This window comes from Lepisosteus oculatus, chromosome 4 (genome assembly GCF_040954835.1).
Source record: "Lepisosteus oculatus isolate fLepOcu1 chromosome 4, fLepOcu1.hap2, whole genome shotgun sequence".
In the NCBI taxonomy this organism is placed as follows: domain Eukaryota; kingdom Metazoa; phylum Chordata; class Actinopteri; order Semionotiformes; family Lepisosteidae; genus Lepisosteus; species Lepisosteus oculatus.
The window spans coordinates 21,704,642-21,727,859 of record NC_090699.1 but is presented as its reverse complement, the minus strand read 5'-3'; the positions used below and the strand labels follow the sequence as shown (position 1 = coordinate 21,727,859).

General features: G+C 40.5%; 1 protein-coding gene across 1 annotated transcript; it reads left to right on the top strand.

Moving 5' to 3' along the window:
* Positions 1-2,902: 2,902 nt before the first annotated feature.
* minpp1b (multiple inositol-polyphosphate phosphatase 1b) lies at positions 2,903-18,977 on the top strand. The gene is made up of 5 exons (XM_006630474.3): positions 2,903-3,606; positions 4,400-4,591; positions 6,396-6,493; positions 7,365-7,498; positions 16,528-18,977. Exons 1-5 carry the CDS (start codon positions 2,982-2,984, stop codon positions 16,904-16,906), a joined length of 1,428 nt encoding a protein of 475 aa, XP_006630537.3. The 5' UTR covers positions 2,903-2,981; the 3' UTR covers positions 16,907-18,977.
* The last annotated feature ends 4,241 nt before the right edge of the window (positions 18,978-23,218 follow it).

Here is a 23,218-nt window from a genome sequence, read left to right as displayed (position 1 = left end):
TTTGCTCGTTACTCAGACTGTGTAAACAAACATAGGCCTACATATTTTCGTTCGTTCCATGCATTACCGGTAGATGTTTTGAACTTACACGCAGCGTAGCTTGAAAAGGGTTTTTGTGTGTGTGGCTGTTTTTATGGCCATGAGAAATAACAAATGTTTGACTTGTTTCATGATTTTGTTTCGTTAAAATTGTTCATTTTTGCAAACAATGAGGACAAGTTATGATGTCTTCATTTTTCCTAAGATGTTAAGACTTTTGTTGTTAAAATGGAAAAACGTTTTAAGTTTAAGAATATATTTAGAGTTTTTTCCTTGTTTGTCATTATGGAAGAGAAATAGCAACCCTGCAACTGTTTACTAAGTTTACTAAGAAGTGTAATAAAAACTAGAGAGTTTAAATTTATTTATTTTTTTTATTAGAGGTTAGAAAGATGCATTACTTTGGAGGCATGTGCCGAGTGCCGATTATTCCCCTCCCCACATTTTTTGAAAACCGAAATATAATCACCCTACTAAACTGCAACATTTTGCAGATCTGCAGGAATCTGCACCACAAGAACGCGTCCACAACTTTTGTCAAAAGCCTTTGTGTTCTGTAGAGACAACACACAATGAGTGCACTAACGAGGGATTCTTGCTTTAAGGTGTTCCTGGAGGAACGCGCAGTTACGCAGGGCTGCGTCTGCCTGCGCTACAAAAATGATATTCAGGACGTGGCCGACTGACAATAGTCTCGGTGTTGTTCATAACGATGAATGTAGTATGAAAAGGCTGCTGGTATCCAGGTACTGGGAGCAGGGAGAGTAAAATTGCACCGCACACACATACTGTAGGAATAATTTAGAGCCAATTAACCTAGCCTGCATGTTATTTTAGCTTTAAGAGTGAATTGGTAACTGAAGGCATGGTTGTTGTTGTGGTTTATCACCCAGAACATGATAAAAATCAAGTGATGAGAAAACTTTTACAACTCAATTATTTATTAAAAACACAAAAGGACATAGTTACCCTTTTCTGAACTAATGGTGTTTCTATTATGAAGACCTAATAATACAAACACATGAAAAAGTAGGAATTTTATGTGGAGGAACAAGTCATAGTTTATTCCATGCTGAAACGCTTACACCCGAAGAAGGCTCCACAGCAGAAACGTTTCCTTTCTTCTCTTTTCAGCATGGAATAAACCTATTACTTGTTCCTTTGCAGCCTACGCATGCTGACGCAGCTCCCCACCTAGTTTATATGGCCGAGTGTAAAAAATGGGCATGGGACAGGGCTGTAGTTGCATTGAATGGCCAGTGTCACCCTAAAGCTGACATCACACTTTTTGTTCAAATTTAATGAACTGCAGTTGTTGAATCTCGCTGCCTTTTCTGTCCTAGAGAGTGTCAAATTATACGACTAGGAATCGGTAGGGGGTAACTAATTCCACGATTCCCTCATGACTTTTCATCACGGTTCCAAATCTCGTATTGCGCTACGAAAGTACCCCGAGGTCTCCTCATTTTCGCAGCCAATCAACGTGGAGCGCACTGGAATAAGAAGAGGAGCGCACGAAAATAAACAAAAAACAAACACGAAACGTCGAGCAGACATCTGTGCTGGCTCCAGAGTTCAACGAGCCTCCATTTGCACAGTCCAGAACACTCGCTTCCCTTCTTCCGGCGTACCCCCGCTTGAGAACCACTGATAATAATTAATAATAATAGTTGCTTACACTTATATAGCACTTTTCTGGAGACTCCACTCAAAGCGCTTTACAGGTAATGGGGACTCCCCTCCACCACCACCAATGTGCAGCATCCACCTGGATGATGCGACGGCAGCCATAGTGCGCCAGAACGCTCACCACACATCAGATATCCGTGGGGAGGAGAGGAGAGTAATGTAGCCGATTCATAAAGAGGGATTATTAGGAGGCCATGATTGGTAACAACCAATGGGAAATTTGGCCAGGACACCAGGGTTACACCCCTACTCTTTTCGAGAAACGCCCTGGGATTTTTAATGAGTCAGGACCTCGGTTTTACATCTCATCCGAAGGACAGCGCCTGTTTACAGTATAGTGTCCCCGTCACTATACTGGGGCATTAGGACCCACACAGACCACAGGGTGAGCACCCCCTGCTGGCCCCACTAACACCTCTTCCAGCAGCAACCTTAGTTTTTCCCAGGAGGTCTCTCATCCAGGTACTGACCAGGCTCACACCTGCTTAGCTTCAGTGGGTTGCCAGTTGTGAGTTGCAGGGTGATATGGCTGCTGGCTATATATACTGATCTATATAGACTCCTCTGCCGCACCCACCTTTGTCCTGCTTTGCCCTTATGTTACCTCAAAGGCAGCACAGTCCAGTTTAGGAGGTTCAGTGCTGATTAGAGAAGCAGAGCCACAGACCTGCAAAAGCAAATGCAGTTTCCAGCAAGAAAGGTGCAGGAAGGCACTGTGAGCTGACTAATCCCACCCTTCCCTCAATCAGCCACGTCTTCTTGCATGGAGGTTCCCTGTCACGGCCTGACTCGAACCTGCAATGCTTGTATCGCATAGCTCATCCTTGATGTGGGTCTCTGTCTGTTCAGGGCTTGGGAGCTTCAAACATTGTTCAGGGGGTGTGAAGAAACAAAGATTATCTTTCAATTCCCAGTGTAGTAGCGTGTAAAAGTTAGGGAATCAGTGAAAAAGAAACTGAATCTTATAAGGGATTAGTTGATCTGCAGTTCTTCTCTTAACACCACACAGGTCATAGCAGTATTATATAATAAGATCATGCTGAGATGTATCATGTTAAATTTGTTGTCTATATTGTAGTGGGTTTCATGCAAAGGGAGACATAAGGGTTGAAAACTACATGATGTACAGTAGCGAACCCAGGGAAAAACTTCTGTTGGCCGACTACTTCTGGAAACTCGGATACAAACAGGAAGTGCCAGGCAGGCGGCTGGTTTTCTCAGTACAGTATTTTCTCGTGTATTCGTCGGCAAAGATGATGTCGATAGCTTGTAAACGGAGCTTGGTGCTCGTGGCTTTTGGTTTTGCCGTTGCCCCGTTTTGTTCCGCCGGCAACGTCATGCGAGGTGCAAAAGCGAACCATCGTGCTGGAGATACACCAGCCATTGCTGAATATTTCGGTACTAAAAGCAGGTACGAAGAGGTGAATCCTCACCTCATAGACGATGCGCTTGCTGTCAACGAATCTCTCTTAAAGCTCCCTTACAACGATTGCGTCCCAGTCCACCTTACCGCCGTCATTCGTCACGGTACCAGGTACCCAACGGCGAAGAACATCAAAAAGTTGCACCAGCTGCATAAGGTGGTGCTGGAGAAGGCGCAGGACCTGGGCGAGGGCTGGTTGGACGAGATCAAAAACAGGTGGAAGATGGACTACACCGATGACATCGACGGGAACATAGCCGAGAAGGGCAGAGAGGACCACAGAAACCTGGCAGTTAGGCTGGCAAAAACCTTCCCCTCCCTCTTCACGGCGGATAATTTCCGTCAGGATCGGATGCAATTCATCACCAGCACCAAGCCGAGGTGCGAGGACAGCGCCAAGGCGTTCATCCAGGGACTGGTGATGCACCACTGGGAGCTGAAGGGGCCTTTGGACGGTATGCAAACTTAGTACCAGAGTGATTTTAATTTCACGTTTAGATCATCTTCGAGTGACCGCGGAGATCTGTGTAGTAAGCAGTGTTTTTTTCTTTTGCTACTTTGTTTCCGGGCGTTCTCCGATTTAACGCAGTGCCCTGCAGGTCTACTTATATGTCATGTCATGTCATTTGCCAAACTGCTTTATACCATACGGCGTCGCGGGAAGCCGGAGCATACCCGGCAAGCAACGAGCGCAAGGCAGGGTACACCCTGGACAGGACGCCAGTCCATCGCAGGGCAAGTGCAAGCCAATCACACTTGGGGACAATGGAGGCCATGGTAAAGGCTGAGGGGGGTGGAATTTGGCCTGGAGATCGGGATAACTCCCTACTCTTATCGATAAAGTCTACTTATATCTTTAGCCAAAAGTAAATGTGATGAAATTGAAAGATTTATCATTTCATACTGGAAAGCAAAAAGAAATCGAGTCCTAGTGTTCAAGTTTCTCTAACTGCACCTCTGAATAGTGGTCATCCATTTGCTAGTTTCACTTCTAAGTTAATGAATAAAACAGAGGAGAAAGAGCTTGAAAATATTAGTGTAAATAACGTCAGAATTATTTTTATGATAAAGGCTGCCATCCTGCCTTTTATATATTTTATAGCATTATGTATTCATACTTTTAGTTTATTGACCTTTGATATAGCCACATTTGACGTGGTATGGACATCATTACTAAATGCTGAGTGGGGTGATTAAGTGATTGTTTCCTCTTAATGTTTTGTACATTGATTCATGTTTTTCTTGCAGTTGAGAAGCATCTTCAAAGAAACGATAACCTGATGCGATTCTTCGAGCATTGCCGGAGGTTTGTTGTCGATGTGGAGGAGAATAAGACAGCCCTGAAGGAGGTGGATCTGTTCAAAACCAAGGCAGAAATGAAGACAGTTCTTGAAAAGGTAGCCAGTCGGCTGCATACTGCATACAGTGACCTAACTCCAGGTAAAAGTCCGCACTACACCCACTAATTAATCATATTAAGAAGCAAGAGTTTTAGAAATAGGCATATCTAGTTTTAATGAATCGATTCTTTCATTAAATGGTGCAAAGAAAAATGACAGAAACCTCTGAGCAGAAGTGCCCGTCTGTAGTCCTGCATGGTCAGTATCCAACAGGTTGCACAGATCACTTTATATTACCAAAAGCTGAAGATCTTTGAAAAGTGTTTAATTTGTTTTATAATCATAGGCACAATTTCAGTTAGTTCACTGCTGGAGCCCAGTGACTAGAGTTGTGTAGTTGTGGTTGTGCCAAAGCTCACTACTAAAAATTAACATTATATTTTATCTCCACTAGATGGTGGTATTACCTAAATGTTTTAACAACACATTATAGCGGGTGTAAAACTTGGGCAAGGCTGTGGTTTTCACAACTTTGAACTTTCCAATAAATGAATTGCTCAATTTATCCTTAATTGCTCATTTGACCCATGTGTTGAAGATCACTTTGATATTTAAAGATTAGGAGGAACAGATGATTTGCATTTGCAGGGGAATGGAATTTCTGAAGTCCAGTCTGTCTGCAATGCAGCATACTCAGGATCAGTACACACGAAATGAAGTGATTCTTTCTGACAGTAACTTTACACAAACAACATTAAATTTAATTTAAGAGCTACAGGTCAATACAGTATACAGGAACAATGTAACAATAACAATATTTCATTTTTCTTTCAATACATTTTAAATGTATGTTGAATTTGTGGTTCTGAAAAGAAATTGAAGGTGAATTTCATGTGTGATCCAAATTGAACTTTTAAGTACTGCAGCAAATTGACTTGATGTGTAATTATATTGTTATAAAAAGGGCATTAACAAAATGGTGCATAAAATGACTGAGCGGATTAATCAAGAAATAAAGTAAATAACACCTGACTTGTAAATGATTTTGCCAAGAATTTACCTGAGCAGTTGGTATAATTAGAGGCACATGAGTTCTTTGTTTTCTGACACAGCTTTGGTGAAAAGAGTAATAATTAATGTACACTAAACAAATATTTATTACCAATGATAATACACACACTAAACAGCACATAACAAACATACACAAGTTACACAATGTACAACTTTACAAATAAGGCGTTTCAGAAGGCTACTACCTAATCACCTCAAATAAACAGATAGCTGCCAAGTTTGCAGCTTTTATTTAATCCCTACAAAGACCGAAAGAAGAGAAAACTACCTTCAAAATTAAAAAGAATATGACCTGCAGTTAAATCTCTCTTTATGCAATCCTGGATGCTAAAAATAAATGGGAACTTATCTCCCTATTCTAAAAATGCACCCACTAACCACGAGAGGCGTTTTTTAACCGAGGGATTCTTTACACAGGAAACCAGGGATCCTTACAACACACTGGCAAGCTCTCTAAACGAGATACAAATACTTAATAACAGTCTGGTCTTTCTGAATGACCTGGACAAAGAGCTCTCGCCTTCTGCCTTCCTCTCCTGTGTCCTTCTGTCTTTTCCTCCCTTCATTTTTTTCTCTCCTTTCTTTCTGCCTGCTTTCTGCCTTGTTCCTTGACTGTGAACTGACACTTAGTCATATACCCAGAACTTAATTAATTAAGGTAAACCAAGGTAAATGTTCTGATTGCTTTGATCACTGAATCTGGCACCTCTTCATCTCGGCAAACCTTCCCTTACTTTTTTAATCTGGAAATGTTGACACGAGCCAGGTGTTTACCATTGTATCTAGATTCTTAAAGACACGTCTTAACAATATCTTCACATTTCTCCGTGCAGATTTAATTGAAGCAGCATTTTACTTGTGTTCCTATGAGTTTGCCATCAAGACCGTCAACTCTCCATGGTGCAATCTTTTTGATGAAGAAGATGCTAAGGTATTGAAATATACACTTGGAACTTTGCAGATGCAAAGGAGCATTCAGGACCAGACAGACAAGATAGCAGCTGTAGCTTGGAACAGTTAAACGTATGGTACTCTAAAATATGCAACTGCACAATTAAAATGTTGCCGTCTGGATTTTACGTAAGCAGTTCATAGGAAACATAAGATGTAAGGAAGAGGGGAAGTTGAAAGTTGGAAGGTAGTTTGGGAGGCAAACGTTCTCAAGCACAACAACTCCGAAGCATGGCATCATCAAGATACAGAGTCTACAGGACTCCCATTCAGGCTAGACCTAATGAATCTGATATGGACATCAGAATTCCATTGCACCTACAGACTGGGTTTGCCAGGTAGCAGCTAACTCAATGGGGACCACATCATCATCTTAAGTGAATCACAGTTTTTGGATAGTATAACCAATGGAATTAGAAAAAAAGAAAAAGAATGTCATACTTTCTGTGATGAATACCCTGCTGTCCCAGTGAGAATTGAGGGCAGACAGAATCCCACATTTGCCAAAATATTATAGCCAAAAACAGGAGGCATCTGTCAAGAAGGTCAAGCACATTTATTTGTAGACTGAGGTCTTTCTAAATCAACTTGTGGGTACTGTACCATTCACTAAGGCCATGAATGAATTGTGTAGAGTATGGTATTCTGAAACAGGTGATATCGTTATACTTAGTTTAAAAGCTTTTTTGTTAGAGCTAGTAAAAAATTGATTAGAAGCTGTTTTTACCTTTACTTGTGTTTGGTAAAAACGCTTTGCTTTCTATTTTGAAAGAATGCAGCTGATCAAAACAAAAAATAACAATTTAACACAAGTGTTAGTAGCATATTCATGTCTGTGTTACTCACGGCAGGTTCTGGAGTATGGAAATGATCTCAAACAGTACTGGAAGAGGACCTATGGTCATGAAATAAACCAAAAATCCAGCTGCCCCCTCTTTCATGACCTCTTCGAACGCCTAGACAAAGCTGCGGAGGACAGCAAAAAGTGAGTAAGAAAGAGTTCAACTAAAAAGATTTTCAATTATGAATGGATGCATTTTCAATGAAACACACTGGTGCAAAAAATTAAGCAACCTTAGCATTTTCAGCATATCCAGTATTTACAAGATCCAGAATAAGATTCACAGTAATTTACAATGTGTAGAAGAAGTGGGACTTTTCTTTGAATTTCTAAAGCTGCTGGCTCTTGAAAATAACACTTTTTGTTTTGTACAAGGTGCTTGCAGAACGTCATTGCCAATTGCCAATCATTGCTAACATGCCACAAAACTTTTTCATAAAATTTCTAACTTAAGTAGCTCCTTCTCTGCCAGCCTTCCTGCAACGACTGCTGTGGGCAAATGATGTAATCAGTCTATCAATTTCATATACTATACATGTAAGTAAGAGCCCTTCAATCCAGAGCATTCTCAAGGCACATTACATACATTATACATATAAAGAAGCACAGTAAACAAAATAAATATGCATCCCATGCATAAATGGGGAATTAAAAGAAAGAAATGGATGATGAATTGAAAACAAGCACATTTTGAGGTGGGATTTAAAAATGGCAGCAGGGGGGTCATTTTTAATATGGTCAGAAAGAGTATTTTAAGGGGTGAGGGGGGCTGCTGCTGAGAAAGCTCGGTCCCCTAACGTCCGATGTGAAGTTCTTGGAAGGCTGAGGAGTCTAGAGCCAGAGGACTGAGGCATGCGATCTGGGACATGTGGGGATAGTAACTCTTGAGGATACACAGGATGTGCTTGACTCCTTTCTTTTTTTGTCCAATCATACATAGCGATGGCGACACATGAAAAAGCCAATCAAGACACCTATAAAAGCAGAGAAGCTTCTTTTTTTCAATTACAATTTTGAGTCTCCAATTCTTTTTTTATCATGCTGTCACACATCAGCTCACAGGGAGAATGAGGAAGTGTAGACAGACTCCGGCGGCCCACCCTCCTTCGAACTGTTGGTCTTTTAAAACAAAATTCAGACTCGAACCCTGATCATGGAGCGTGCTCAGGAGAATACATATACTGGTGGAAGGAGGAGGCCCAAGTCTTTTCACTCCTGTGGGAGATTATGCTGTCATTCCAAAAAAGCTTCAGCTCGTAGTGTTGAAGTGTGAGGAGTGAAGGTGGTGCAGGTTTACAGGACAACGATAAATATTCTTATTTCAACTGGGACAGCGATAGTGCAGATGTATGAATATGCATAGATGAATGATTCGTGCAGGAAAGTTGGCAGATCTTTCATTCCAGAAGGTGTGAGTATCTCACTTTGGTGACTATCACCAAACAAATCTGTAAGCATGTATAAAGATGTACATTAGATGAAAAGCTGTTAAGGTGTGTATTTGAATAGCTGTTTAATAATGTGACTATTTTAATTTAAATTATTTATTATGAACACACTTCAAAATAAAATCACATCACATTTGTGTGCTTTATAGGGAGAGACCTGCAGAGGCAGTGATGGGCCAGAGGTCAGAGGTTCTGTGCCATTCAGGCAGCGCAAGAGTTCAATTTGAGGTTTTCTGTGGGAAGCAGGAGCGTAGGCAATTGCAGGAGAGGACAGGATCAAATATACAGTAACTGTCTGTAAATATGATGTTAGTTATTTACAATGGGTGTGTTTTAATTTTCATGTTAAGCACCTCAGTCTTGCAGCACCACCTAGAAATCCATGTACAGTGTGTGACAATGACCTGCATCCTGTTATCAAAAGTGAAGAAGCAAGAATTCATGGGAGCTGTCTGACTGTAGGGTGTAGGAAAATACTGGACAAGCTTGATCACATTGCTCTTTTATGAGGAAACTATAACGAACAGTTCTTTCCGGACCCTATGCGGATGACACAATCCGACGGAGTGGGGAAACACTAGGGAAACGTCATGCAGGAAAACGGGGCTGAAGACAGGGGGGCGTGTCCAAGGTGCGCTGGTGCACGGGGAGGTGTGGCCGAGGCGAACAATCCCAAAGAGTAATCCATAGAGTATCCAAAACACGAAGGTAAGTCCATAGCCAGGAGATCCATCAAAACACGACGTTAAAACCACGAAGGCCGGGTCGGAACCGGCGGACAGGGGACAAGGAACAGGAACAGGGGTTAAAACCTTAACGGGACCAGGCGCTTCCAGGTCCCGGACTCGCACGATACGGAAATCAGATGCAGAGCCCGGAAGAGCGTCAGCGCCTGGCTTTTAAGGTGGGCAGGGAATGGGAAACAGGTGCAGAGAATGAAGTCTTTAGTGAAAGGGCTGGAGCACCCTTAAGGAGGGGGGACTATAGTCGTGACAGAAACCTTAAAAACAAGGTAACCCTGAGCAAAATAATTAAGAGGAAAACACAACTTAAAACCAAACATCCTAAGACAGTAGATAAAAAACTGAAAGAAAACATGTGCATCCCATGTAATCCTGTTGGTACACACACACACACTTCTAATCCTGTTTGACTTTGAAAATACAAAGGAAGCTTGCAAGATTGGTAATGAAAACATCCTGTCCTAATTAAAATACTTGGTACAGTATATACACGCACACTAGTTCATAGACTGTGTTTGAAAATACATAAAAAATCAGCTTGCTAAAATACACAGATGGCAAAGTTTAAACATGTGAAAAAAGTAACTTGTTGCTCAGGCGTCCCAGGCAGACTCAAAACTACTTACTGTGCTGCAGCAGTAGTACTACTTCAAACTTGGATGGATGTTTTGCTGTTGTAGTTCTGAAACCTCAGCAAGGGTTAACATAAAAAAACATCAGCTTCGATGGCTTCTGCTTCGGCTTACACCTGAAGAAGGCTCCACAGCCGAAACGTTGTTTTCTTTCTTCTCTTTTTAGAATGGAATAAACCTATTACTTGTTCCTTTGCAGCCTAAGCATGCTGACTCGGCTTCCCACCTGAACTTCTATGAAAAACATCTGTGCAATGGTATTCTGAGTTATTGAAAGCACAATATGCAAATGTAAGATTACTGAAGGGTATTTTTTGCACAAATTAGCATGATTAGACTTCACAGAAGGTAGCACTGATGCAGAAGACTCCAATCAAATGGTCATATTAGAGTACATTTGTGTCATCCCTGACCAGAGTTCTGACCAACTTTAATACTAAATTTACAATTGACCTTGTTAAAGCTAATTTGTAGTGAAAAAGTGAAAAAGGATTTTTTTAAATTGTAACTATACCATATAGCAATTGCTAGTTATTATTTGTAAATGCTCCACAGCTTTATTCTGTTATAGAAGAAAATAGATAATTAATAGATACTATTACGACCCCAGGTGTCTAGGGGAAAAGGGGTGTAACATTTAGGATAATTCTTTTGGAAGCAGGTGGGTTTTGGTGAGGGACTAGGAAGCGTGATAAGGGTAAGGAACTAGAGTGGTGCCAAAGGAAAGAAAATAACAAACAAAATGGAGCTGGCTAGGACAGTGAGGGAAAGCTAATCTGACTACAAAAGAAAACCCGAAACACACGGTCTTCGGTGTCTTCAACACCCTAGCTAACCTGCACTGATTCTGCCTGGCGTACTTGAGAACACCTTTGCTTAGTCTAGTAAACTTTTGGAGCCGTCGTTTTACCATTTGGAGACAAACAATCGCTGTTTCTTTGAATGTTCACAATGCAGAAACTCTCGGCTTGCTGAAACTTCTCAACAGGACATTTTGGAGCCATCAGAGACTGGGTTGTCAATTTTAGAAAGCACTTTAGCCTCCAAAATGTAAAAACAAATAGGGAATCGGCATCAAATTAGCAAAAGCTGCTCAGGAGTTGAGGGCTGTATTATCCAATTCAGTATCCCAAGAAATCTGTATCCCCCTCCATAAAGTGTACATGCTCCACAAAACTTTCCTGGATACGCAATACAGGCAGCTTCTTGTGTATGTTTGTGTCTTTGCTTATCAGTATACATTTAAAAATGTGCATGTTGTTTGTGTGTGTTTTTATTGGCTTAAAGCTCAAGTTATCTTTACACAAGATAAAGAAACCAGAAAGAAAGCACACAAAGGCTATGTGCATCATTTGTCCTTATGTGTTACATCTAAATCATTTTATATGTGCAAGGTGAAAAAAATCCCACATCCCTGAGATAAGGGGGCGTGTGCATTTCGGAAGGGGGATACAGATTTCCAAGGAACACTGAACTTGATATGACACCTGTCACGCACAGAAGAGAAGCATATAGGTCAGTACAATCGTGACAGAACCTGCTTCGAAATGCAAAAGAGCAGCTCCACTGTTTAAATCACAAAGGAACAGGCACTTTGTCCAAGTGCCTCGGGAGACAGCATGTGGCAAAGCCTCTGCTCGGTTAACACTCCCTTAAGCCCCCAGCTTTGAAAGACAAATACAGGAATCATTTGCTTGTGTACTGGAAATCTAATGAAAAGGACTGGGGCAAGGAATAATCGTTCTTGGACAAGTTTAACAACTCTTTCATGCTCAAAGTTGAGTATTATATTTGCTCATATTTTCTTTCTAGTTTTAATATCAAGCCCTCCACCCATGTTCTTACCACTTCTTCCAATGTAGGGCTGGAGAGGAGCTGGAGCTGATCCCGGCAAGCAACAGGCACAAGGCAGGATTCACCCTGGACAGGTCGCTAGTCAATTGCAGGGCAGACACACACAGGCATGAACAGACTCACACCAAGGCTAATTTGCCCGGAAGACAATTATCCAACCAGTATGTCTTTGGACTATGGGAATGCAAACATGGGAAAACATACAAGCAATTCCGACCAGCATGCGTCCATGCCTCCTGGTTTTATAGTATAAGTACACATTTTGTAACACATAATGTCAGATATCCTTATGCCTTTCTTTTCTCTGTATACCCACACACACAATAGTTTACTGGGTCTCTGATCTGTACTCCCACAAAGCAATCCATCACAGATTGCTCGGTGGAAACAAGACACCTATTCTATAAGGTCTTTTATACTGTATGTGCACTGGGGTTCAGTCGCAATGCTTGTACTGGGAAGCCAAGATGAGAACAATATACAATTGGCTTTACTAAATCAGGTGCTTATAAAAAAAAGTTATCAGTTGTGTTAATTTTTTTTTTTAAATGAGCAAGATGTTTGGTTTTTTGCCACTATTTTGTATTAAAGGTACTACATAGGATTGTAATGTAATTAGGAATAGCACTAGGCTATTGCACCTTTTAGAGTTTTCCTAGTAGGCCAAAAAACACATAAACAATAATATGCAAAACTTGTAAAGATCTTTTGTAGTAACAAGAATTTCTCTGTTCAGCATTCACTGAAATTCACCGTATTATTCAACTTAAATCAATCTCAGTTACCATCAGAAACATTTTGCAACAGTACTGGAAATGATTAGGTGCAAAGACAGGATGTTTCACCATTTTCCAGTAAAGTCCTTATGAGAAATTGTAAAGCTCTGTTAAAGACATAAGCCATTTCTAAATAGAAATCAGACTTGCCATGTATTTTTAACAGTTTTAACAGTGAACGCAGTGTAAAAAAAAGGCTGCACTGTCCAGAGATGTAATTCACACCACGCTACAGTGGCACCACAGCTACTGGGATTCCAGTCTTTATTATAAAAGTGAGTGATGAGATTGACAGGTCAGTGGTATTCGCTAGATGGAGAAATAGACAAAACAACAGATCTGATCACTAACTGCAAAGATGAATTGTGTGTCAATCAAAAACGAAGGAGGCAACATAATCTTGATCCGACACACTGCAGTTCTTATTGTAAGTAAAGGTCTAGTGTTCTTGTCCAGGGTGCAAGGGCAGTGGACCTGTGGTCGTGACATGGTCCCTGAGACATGCAGAGGTTCAGTCAGGGGTTAACAAGATCTCGAAATTACCTTGTGCCATCCATTCCTGGGGTGTGGAGTTCAGATTGTGATCAGGTCAAGGCAAGAGACTAATAGAACACAGCTAACTTCTTGTAAGCTGTGACTTGTCCATGTGGCTACCAGGGGTGATAAGCATTTGTAGTTGGTCATTTATATTGCTTACCAAATACGTACAGCAAAGGTCTGTGATTTAGTTTAATTAGAAAAGCAGTATACAAGCGATGGAATATCTCTCAGAACCTTCAGAAGCACTATCCCATGTATATCCGGAGGGACTCAAACATTTTGTAGGTCAGTGTGGAGCTTAGGCCTTTGTTGTTGTTTTTTCCTCACTCTGTAATTAAAGGGCACTAGTTCTGTACCTTACTGCTGTGTTTGTATCACTTTTCCTGAGATGTACCTATTAAGAGATCAAAGGCATCCAAGTCCCCTGTGTGCCACAGCCAATAGAACCAAGAGTTTCTGTTCCGAAGCACAAAAACCCCAGAGAAAATAAACCATTCAAACAGGTAAAATAAAGGCTGGAACCACAGGTTCCCCCCACCCTGGCACTGTCAGACAAATGTTTTATTTAACAAATGTTAAATAAACAGTCCTCTTTCGCTTGAATCACAGGGTGATTGCACCTTGGAAAAGCAATCAGAATGTTACCTTTCCCTCACAATTCCGCATCTCATGATATTTATGTGAAATGTAATGCTGACTTGCTAAACTGTTCTCATAGAACAAAAAAACACCTGTTTTGAAATCTGGAGATATATGTTTGCTCCAATATAAAGGTGCCTTTTTGCTTTTTTTTTAACAAAGTAATCACCTTTTAAAATGGCTATATTCTTGGTTATGGAACTTGCTGACCATTAAATCCCTGTGTTGCACCTAGAAAATGGCCTTTTCTTTTTAAGTTTTTTCCTCTAAATGGAGTCTCATGTGCTCATCCCATACTAACAGTGCAAAAGCAAGTAAAAAGAAGCAAAATGCCCAGCACGGCACGACTAAGGGCTGTGGGCATACTGGACCATTGAGCCTTGGAAGCCGGTTCCCTTTTCTTGAGAAATGGCGGGATGAGATTCTCAGATCACTTAGCTACTGAAAACTAAACAAGCTACAGTAGATGGCTTCCTGTTGTTTGCAGACAATATGTTCTTAAAAAGGAAACAGTTCTGATTTAAACCCACAAAGTACTGTAACAGGAACTCAACAGACGGGAATGAGAACGGGAGGCGATAGTGCTGCTCGAATAACACTGCAGAGGGCTCAGAATCATTCTCTGATGTTGTGTTGATCATGATTTAAGATCCAATTTTGTGATTTTATTACAAAACCTTATTTAGCAATGAATTGCTAAATTGGCGGTTGTGCTCTAATAGTGCAGTGTAATGATAAACAGAATTGACTTTGGTACGAATATGATTTAAATGGGTTTCCACATGAGAAAATCACAATAACAGAGTCATGTGTTACACGCAGTTCACTGGCACCTGTAAAGTATGTCACTGTATAAAATATTTCCATGTTGATTTGGAATGTACTTGCATTTAGCCTAGAGACAGATACTCAAGAATTAATATTTTCTGATATCATTATCTAGCAAGATTGCTATTACATATTATAAATTCTGTCAGTAAAAATGGGAAGAGACAGAAGTGTGACTGACTGGGCTTTTGTTTTTTGGTGCGTCTGTTCTTACGAGTAAATTATATGCACGTTGAGCAAACAGACTCCATATTATAGAAAGACTTCCTTAATAGCAGGATGAGGAGCTTTTTAAAACCATATACTTCTCAGAGGTCCACTCCTTCCCTGGTCAGATAAATCACCATTGTTGACACTATCTCAATTTAGGTGTGGCTCTGTGTTTGACAAGACATTTACTTTTCAAACTCGCTATCATTATTGCGTTTGCCATTAAACTTCACAGCTTTCTTATCATCTTTCTGATCCACAGATGAAGAAATAAACACCATAATGTAAAATAAATACTGCAACGAATATATAGTTTAACCTTTGGAGACATTTTTATATTAGGGACGGCCTTCCTTGGGTAACGTTTTAAACAGCTGCTAGATGTCTTCAGATGCACAAAGTGTGCAATGAAGTATGTGCTAATCTATCCATTCACTTTCTAATCACTTCCTCCAATTCAGGGTTTCAGGGGAACCAGAGCCTATCCCAGCAAACAATGTACACAAGGCAGAGTACACTCTGTACGGGACACCAGTCCAGGGCAGATAGACACACAGACAAACACGCTAACACTAGGGTTAGTTTTCCCAGAAGCCAGTTAACCTACCGGTATGTTTTTGGACTGTGGGAGAAAACCCATACGTCCCAATGGGAGAACACACAAACTCCACACAGACAGAACCACAGGCCCAGAACTGAACCCAGGGCTCTAGGCTCTGCTGCGAGGCTGCAATGCTAACCACTGTGTCAGTGTGCCACCCAGTATGTGGTGATACACTATATATCCCTATCATTCTGAAACGTCCAGTTGATCACTTCTATGATAATTGTGTGACATTATTGTATGTATGGACTGTGACATGTTAAAGAGTTGTATATAAGAGAAATGAGCATTGATTATCAAGTGGGTAGTGCAACCTACAAGGGAACTAACAGGTTAATTCCCGCAGTGAAAAGTAAAAAGCAAGAGGAAAAAAACATTTCAACTGTCAAAAAAAGCTTTGGATATCTTATAAACACATGTACTATCAAGAAGATTATTGACACCCCATTTGTTTCAATTGTGTCCGTCCTTGAGAAACTGGAGACAATATTGAGCAAAGGCTCTGTGGTGAAAATCCTGTTGTGCAAATCTAAAGTGTGTTGGTTTAGGAGGAAGTTACACTGCTGTGTCATTTAACATTTTGTAAAATGTGTAAGTATGTTATAATTTATGCCATTTGTTACATAATAGAGTAAGCAAAGTTTGGGGGTTAAGGTTTCACCCAGTTCCTCAGAAACCTCAGAAATTATAACAACATTTGGTGGCTCAATAGCTTATTATTACAATGGCTTAAAAACAGAGCGATCGGTCATTGTTTTTTTTCTAAGTAAAGCAGAAAAAAATAGTCCCAGTTTATGTATTATTTATAGAGGGTTTTGTAGCACAGCTGCTGTAAAAATCTGCCTCTAAGCCCCATCGCAGAAAGGAGGATTCAGTCCATCCTTGTGTTTGCCTCTCAGGTTTGCCACTGTCGAAAAGCCGGTGACCATACAGGTGGGCCACGCGGAGACCCTCCTTCCCCTCCTTTCCCTCATGGGCTTCTTCAAGGACGAGGTTCCCCTGACCTCCGACAACTTCGCCCAGCAGCAGAACCGCACCTTCCGCAGCAGCCAGATCGTGCCCTACGCCTCCAACCTGGTGTTCGTGCTGCACCGCTGTCGGGACAGCCACAGGGTGCAGCTCCTGCTGAACGAAAAACCGCTGCCCTTCCCTCGCTCCAGCGACCCCGCCCCGGAGTATCACAGCCTCCGGGACCTCTACGGAGAGCTGCTGGAGGGCTGCGACGCCAGGCGGGAGTGTGAGCTGCCCAACCACAATTTGAGCAATGCGGAGCTCTGAGCACCCCAGGCCTGAAGCTCAGAGGGGCGAGGGGGGCTGTGCCTGCTGCGTTGTCTGCTCCCTGTTACCCTGGGTGTTTCTTAGTAGCCGCCATCTCGGGGGCCCCTAGAAACAAACGGAATATCTGGCATTAGTTTTTAGCACCATTTCCATACTGAGGCATGGGTTTGTTGCGTGGAAGCAGTCTCAATAAGACCTTCTTTTTCTGTACACCACTAGACTGATTGTGAAGAATATCAGTTCCCTAACTAGCTTCAGTGCTTTAGTTTGAATAGTATAAAAGCCTTTAGGGAGAGTTTGCCCTAAAATTTTCACCTTTTTACCTAATCTGTACTTGTTGACTGACAGATAAATGTACCGTAAGGGATATTTTTTTGTTGGCTGCCTACATATTATTCGTTTTTTGCACAGTTGTACAGTTGACTGAATTCTGCCAAGGGGTATCTCTCTTCTGTTTCAATACTGCATAGATCATACTTTTGTACTGTGTTTTCTGTAATGATGCAGGAGAAAGTAAACATCAGAAGCGAAACTGATTCTAGATAAACTTGAACTCTGCTTATACAAGTCAGTGCAGCAAATAGCTTTTACCCTAGCACATATTTAACAGCAAGCCCACCTTGGACTGAACAAAGCAGTGTTATAGTGTGGTGTGGTAAGCAGGATCTACAGCAGGGGTTCCTCATACTGGTCCTGGAGGCAGGCCCATATGCATGGTCGTTCATTCCAGGTGAGCTTTATTACCTGAGCAAATCCTTATTTTAACTAACAAGTTGCATGATTGAAATATGTATGTTTTTCTACAACAATTTTTGGATTTTATTTTACTTAAGAAATGAGATAGTTACAAGGCAACCTACAATGTTCTTAAGAGATGAACCAGCGAAACGTTGAAATGAATACCATTATTAAGTCAATAAGGGTTAAATTGTGTAACTGGGAGCATGACTGGAACAAAACCAGCAGGCATGTGGTCTTTCAGGTCCAGTACGGGGAACATGTGCTGTAGATCCTATTTCCCACACTAAACAAGAACAGTGCCTTGTGCAGTCCAAGGTGGGTTTGCAATTACATTATTAAAGTAGGCATCCTGTCCAACTCACAAATCATGAGTAAAACAAGGTTTGGTCTCTAATATGATAACTTATAGACTAATTTTATTGACTACCTCGGAAATTATAGGAGTTTTAATGAAGGGTAAGTATCCTTACAGTATCTTTAAAGTTTGATTATTTATTTTCTAGTTGAGTGATTTCACATTTTGGCAGAAAATTCCTGAAGGCCTTGTGTTTTTAGAATCAGATCTAAAACACACAGCACTCACATTACTGATATTTTAATACATGCTTTACAAATAGCACTTTATATAATAAAGTCTTTTTTTCTTATGCTACAAAGTTTCAGTTTGATTTGGTGTAGGAACAATTCCAACGGCACAATTTATTACATTAAACAGTTCTGTAGAAAAATAGACCAATTTATTCACAGTAGTTACTGTTGTGCTGTAACTTCATTGGAAAAGAAGAGATACTGAACCACAGATCAAGAAAGCATTCCATACATCAAATGTATTGCTTGTATATGTAGGACATTAGTAATACAATTCTGTATGCCACAGCAGTGTTTGAAAAAGCTTTCTGTGTACATAAGTGTTTTCAAAAATAGTCACATTTCATCTTTCTACCTACACTGATTGGGTATTTTCCGAACTTAAAAATATAGCAAGATATACTCATTGTTAAAATGATATTTTTACTGGTAAGTACATTTCTATATTTTTTAAGACAATGATTGTATGATTTACTGCATTGCCAGGTAATGTGTAAGTGTAAGGTGCTTTTTTCCTCAAAATACTAGTAACTTATATTTTGTTGTGATTATTTATTGATTCCTTTGGTATTTTATTGTGCTCGTTTCAAAAGTCCAATAACTTTGTAGGAAAAAAAGCAATTTGTCTGGCCAAAAAATAAATAGAAACCAGTAGACATTTTGATTACTGCTTTAATCCAGTTACATATGCTGAAGGCTGAATAAAAGTACAGCAGCTTTTGTAAGGTTACAAACTATACAACCTGCCTTTAATTGTTTTTATTCTTTTTGCTTAAAGATTTTTTAAATAATTGTTGGTAGTGTAAATTATTATGAAATTAGGACCAGTGTGTCTTAGTAAGGATACTATGAGCTCATCTGACTTTTCATTTATGAAAAATAGTTTCTCTCAAGGGCTTGGAAGACCATTAAGTCAAAACAGATGTGTTTTATGAAAATGTGTCTAGAATTCTAATACTGCAAACATACTGGCAGGAATGTGTCTTTTCCCCTATTGCTACATTTATGGGTGGGTGTGTGAGAAATTTGCTTCTGAGTGAACAATGAACAAGCTTTGCACAGACCTACAGAGCCCCCCAGATATATTCATACTCCTGATGGAATAGGAGCAATAAACATTAACAGCATAACAGAATGATTTACACTTTATTATTTTCTTTACAGATTCTAAAATGTTATACAGTAATCATAATGGCTTTGCACATCTCAAAATCATATTTGACAGAAATAAAGACCAGAAAAAAAACAAGGGTCACATTTATTCACCCCCTATAGTTATGCTATTAATCCTCCTGTGGTAAGGATTACACTGAATAGATGCCTCCTGTAGTGTGCTATGAGATTTTGGCACTACAGAGAGGATATTTATGAACATTCCTCTGTGTAGAATACCTCCTCTTTCCTTCAGTCCCTTTAGTTTCCTTTGGTTTTAATGCCATCTTGAGTTAGAATCACAAATGTTCAATTGGATTGACATTGCCAGATTAGAACGTTTGTATGCAGTTATCCATTGCTTTGTCAATTTGGATGTATTCCCTGGATCATTGTCATGTTGGAATGTCCATTTCCAGCCAAGTTTGAGTTTCTTGGCAGAAAGCACCAGGTAGCTAGCCAGAATGTCCTGGTACATGCTGGAGTTTATGAATTCCCTTGACAAAGTCTCCAGGACCAATACATGCAACCCGCCCCTCAAAGCATAACAGACCCCTCCACCCCACAATATTTCACAGTTGGTATAAGACTTTTCTGAACATGAGCTGAATCTTTTAACACCAAGCATAACACTGATGAACTTGCCCAAAAAGCACCATTTTTAATTCATCTTACTAGAACACATTGAAATAACTGGAATAATCTGTGACAGGAAAATTCCTAGAAAGTTAAAGTGCAAAATGTACAAGACTGTGATTAGACCTGTACTACTATATGGAGCTGAATGCTTGGCAGTTGGAAAGAGGGAAGAGAACTTGATGACAAGAACTGAAATGAGGATGTTGAGATGGATTCTGCAGATTTCAATGAAGGATAAGATCAGAAATGAAGAAATCCATAGACGATGTAGGGTGGTGGATGTGGTTGAGAAGATGCGAGAGGCGAGGTTACGGTGGTATGGACATATCATGAGGAGGGATGTGAGGAAGTAACAAAGAGGGTAATGGAATTTGAGGTGGAAGGTAACAGAGGAAGAGGCAGGCCTAGAAAGAGATGGATAGATTGTGTGAGAAAAGATATGGAGGTATGTGAAGTGAGTGAGGAAGATGTGCTCAACAGAGACAAGTGGAGAAGAGCAACCAAAGCAGCTGACCCCAGGACAGTCTGGGACTAAGGCTGTGAAAAAGAAAAGAAGAAGAAGAAGACTAGAACACATTGTTTCAGTTGCCATTCAAATGCTGCGGGGCAAGTTTGAGTTGCCTCTTTTTTACTGGTCCACAAAAGGGGCTTCTTCCTAGCAACTCAGCTAGGAATGTGCAGTACTGACCCAGGTAACCTAAATGGTATACATATATATTTTTTATTTTGTATCCTGAAGATGCCACTGTGTTTTAGAGATCTCCAAATGTTGACTTTGGATTTATAGTTGCTACTGAATATTTTCCATGTGTTACCTCCTCTTATATCCCAGAGAAACAGGAAACCTTTGACGCCCTATATTGTTCCACTACACTTCCAATACACTGAATGTTGTTCACTTGTATTTTAAAGGAAAACTTGGATGGGGTGAATAAATGTGACCCTCTTGTTTTCTGGGATTCAGTTAATTGTGATAAATACAACTTTGTCCTGTGCCATGCTAATAATGATTGCAATCCATCACTATTCGAATTTTTTAAGTGAGACACGTTAACCAGCCTATAACTACATCTGCTATATGATGATTTTGTTCCTATTGCATGGGAGGGAATAAACAAGTCTGGAGAGCACTGTATGTTTACATTTTTAAAAGTTAGTGTCAATACTGTATTTACCCTATAGAAGCCATGTTAACTGAACCATTTAGTCAGAGGACTTTTGTTTTGTATCAGAATTTCCCAATATAATTTTCTATCTTCTCTGGTACTCTGTCACAGCTATTGTCACTTGTTCTGTATAAAACCACCACACCACACACCACACAGCGAAATTAATAAGGATGTTCTGGCCACCACAAGATATTAGTCTTTTTAGTCTTTAGGGCTCACCTTCTCTCTAAAAATCCTCATCAGTAGTATTTACTATGTGTGTTGCTGATTGCTTTTTTAATCTTTTCTAATGTAAATAGAATCTGTATTACAAAGTCTGTAAGAGGCAGTCCTGCAATCTGGGTTTCTTGGGCTGCTTTTATTGCTGTGATCAGAGCAGCGAGCATGCACACATTCATTGGGGTTTGTTTCCAGTGAATGACCAGATAAAGGCAGACACATAATAATATAATAATAAACTAAAATAATAATAAACATATATAGCACTTTTCTGGACACTCCACTCAAAGTGCTTTACAAGTAATTGGGACTTCCCTCCACCAGCACCAAAGTGCAGCATCCACCTGGATGATGTGACAGCAGCCATAGTGCACCAGAACGCTCACCACACATCAGTTATCAGTGGTGAGGGGGACAGAGTAATGAAGCCAGTTCACAGATGGGGATTATTAGGAGGCCATTCTCGAAAAAGGCCAGGGGGAAATTTGGGCAATTTTATTAAAAAAACACCCTGGGATTTTTAATGACCATGGAGAGTCAGGACCTCAGTTTTACATTTCATTTATAGAATGGCATCTTTTTTACAGTGTGGTGTGCCCATCACTATACTCGGACATTGGGACCACAAAGACTGCAGGGTGAGCACTTCTTGCTGGTCTCACTAACACCTGTTCCAGCAGCAATCTTAGCTTTCCCTATAGGTTTCCTGTCCAGGCACTAGCACTGATCAATGCATACTATTTGATAGAACTATATTCTCCAAAAGGGACTTTTGTGCTCGTCTGTCCAAAAAGTGCCATTATCACAAGTTCCTTAGAGGGATCTTCAGGCTTTTTCTTTTGTGCTGATCCCTGTTCACTCTCGTGTAAGGATTTTCATGTGAAATTTGTTTTTATAACATTATTGTAAGTAAAGCTGTTTATAAAACGATAAAGGCGGAAATGTGTACCAACAGATTATGATTAGGGCTCCCCCTTTGTGAGGAGCCCATATAAAGTTCCTTAGAGTCTTTGGACCCCTGATTTGAGAATGTATGGTTATCTGGACGAATTCCAGTGAAAAACTCTTCCATTAAACCCACATCCTGGGACTGCTGATCTCTTATATGGCAATATTTTGCTTGCGCTTGGTGTGGTTTTAGAATGAACACGAACTAAATCTAGAAAATGCTGGCATCTATTTAACTTAATCTAACTAAAGTATAATTATTAACACTTAATCATTTTTCAAGGTACTGATTCCTCACAACTCTTCGATACGGGTAGCCTAATAGATTAATTTAAAGCACTGGACTGCTAAAACAAGCTTCAGTTGTACTTTGCATTTGTGCTTTGGCCCATCTTTTTGCAATAACCTCTTAGTCCAATACAGGGTCGCTGGATCAGAGAGTGAACAATTCACTCAAGATGTGATGTCCTAGACTGGACACCAGTCTATCGCTGGACACACACGCACACTGGAGAGGGAGGGGGGGTTATGAAATGCCTATTAACCCACACAGCCCGTCTGTAGACATATATATATATAAGGAAGCCTGAGACACTCGAATAAAACCCACACACTCCATATACTGCGGATAGAGCCCCCAGGTCGGTATCGAAGCCGCCGTGCGACATCAGCGCTAACCGACACATCATCTCGATGCCTTCCTGCGCTTACATTTAATAAGGGAACCAAGTTTTCGTTTATGCAGGAGGATATTTGGAGCTCTCCACTATGCTATAGCCCTGTATTCTGCAGCGCAATAACCTCGATCGCGACAGAAGGAATGACTTCGAAATCTGTAAGTGTTTCAACATGTTTG

Bases quoted from the DNA above. Each gene is read 5' to 3' on its own strand.
- minpp1b (XM_006630474.3), top strand. From the start codon at position 2,982: ATGATGTCGATAGCTTGTAAACGGAGCTTGGTGCTCGTGGCTTTTGGT. The intron at 4,592-6,395 runs GTAAAAGTCCGC...TTCTCCGTGCAG, and splicing joins ATACAGTGACCTAACTCCAG to ATTTAATTGAAGCAGCATTT. The intron at 7,499-16,527 runs GTGAGTAAGAAA...TTTGCCTCTCAG, and splicing joins GCTGCGGAGGACAGCAAAAA to GTTTGCCACTGTCGAAAAGC.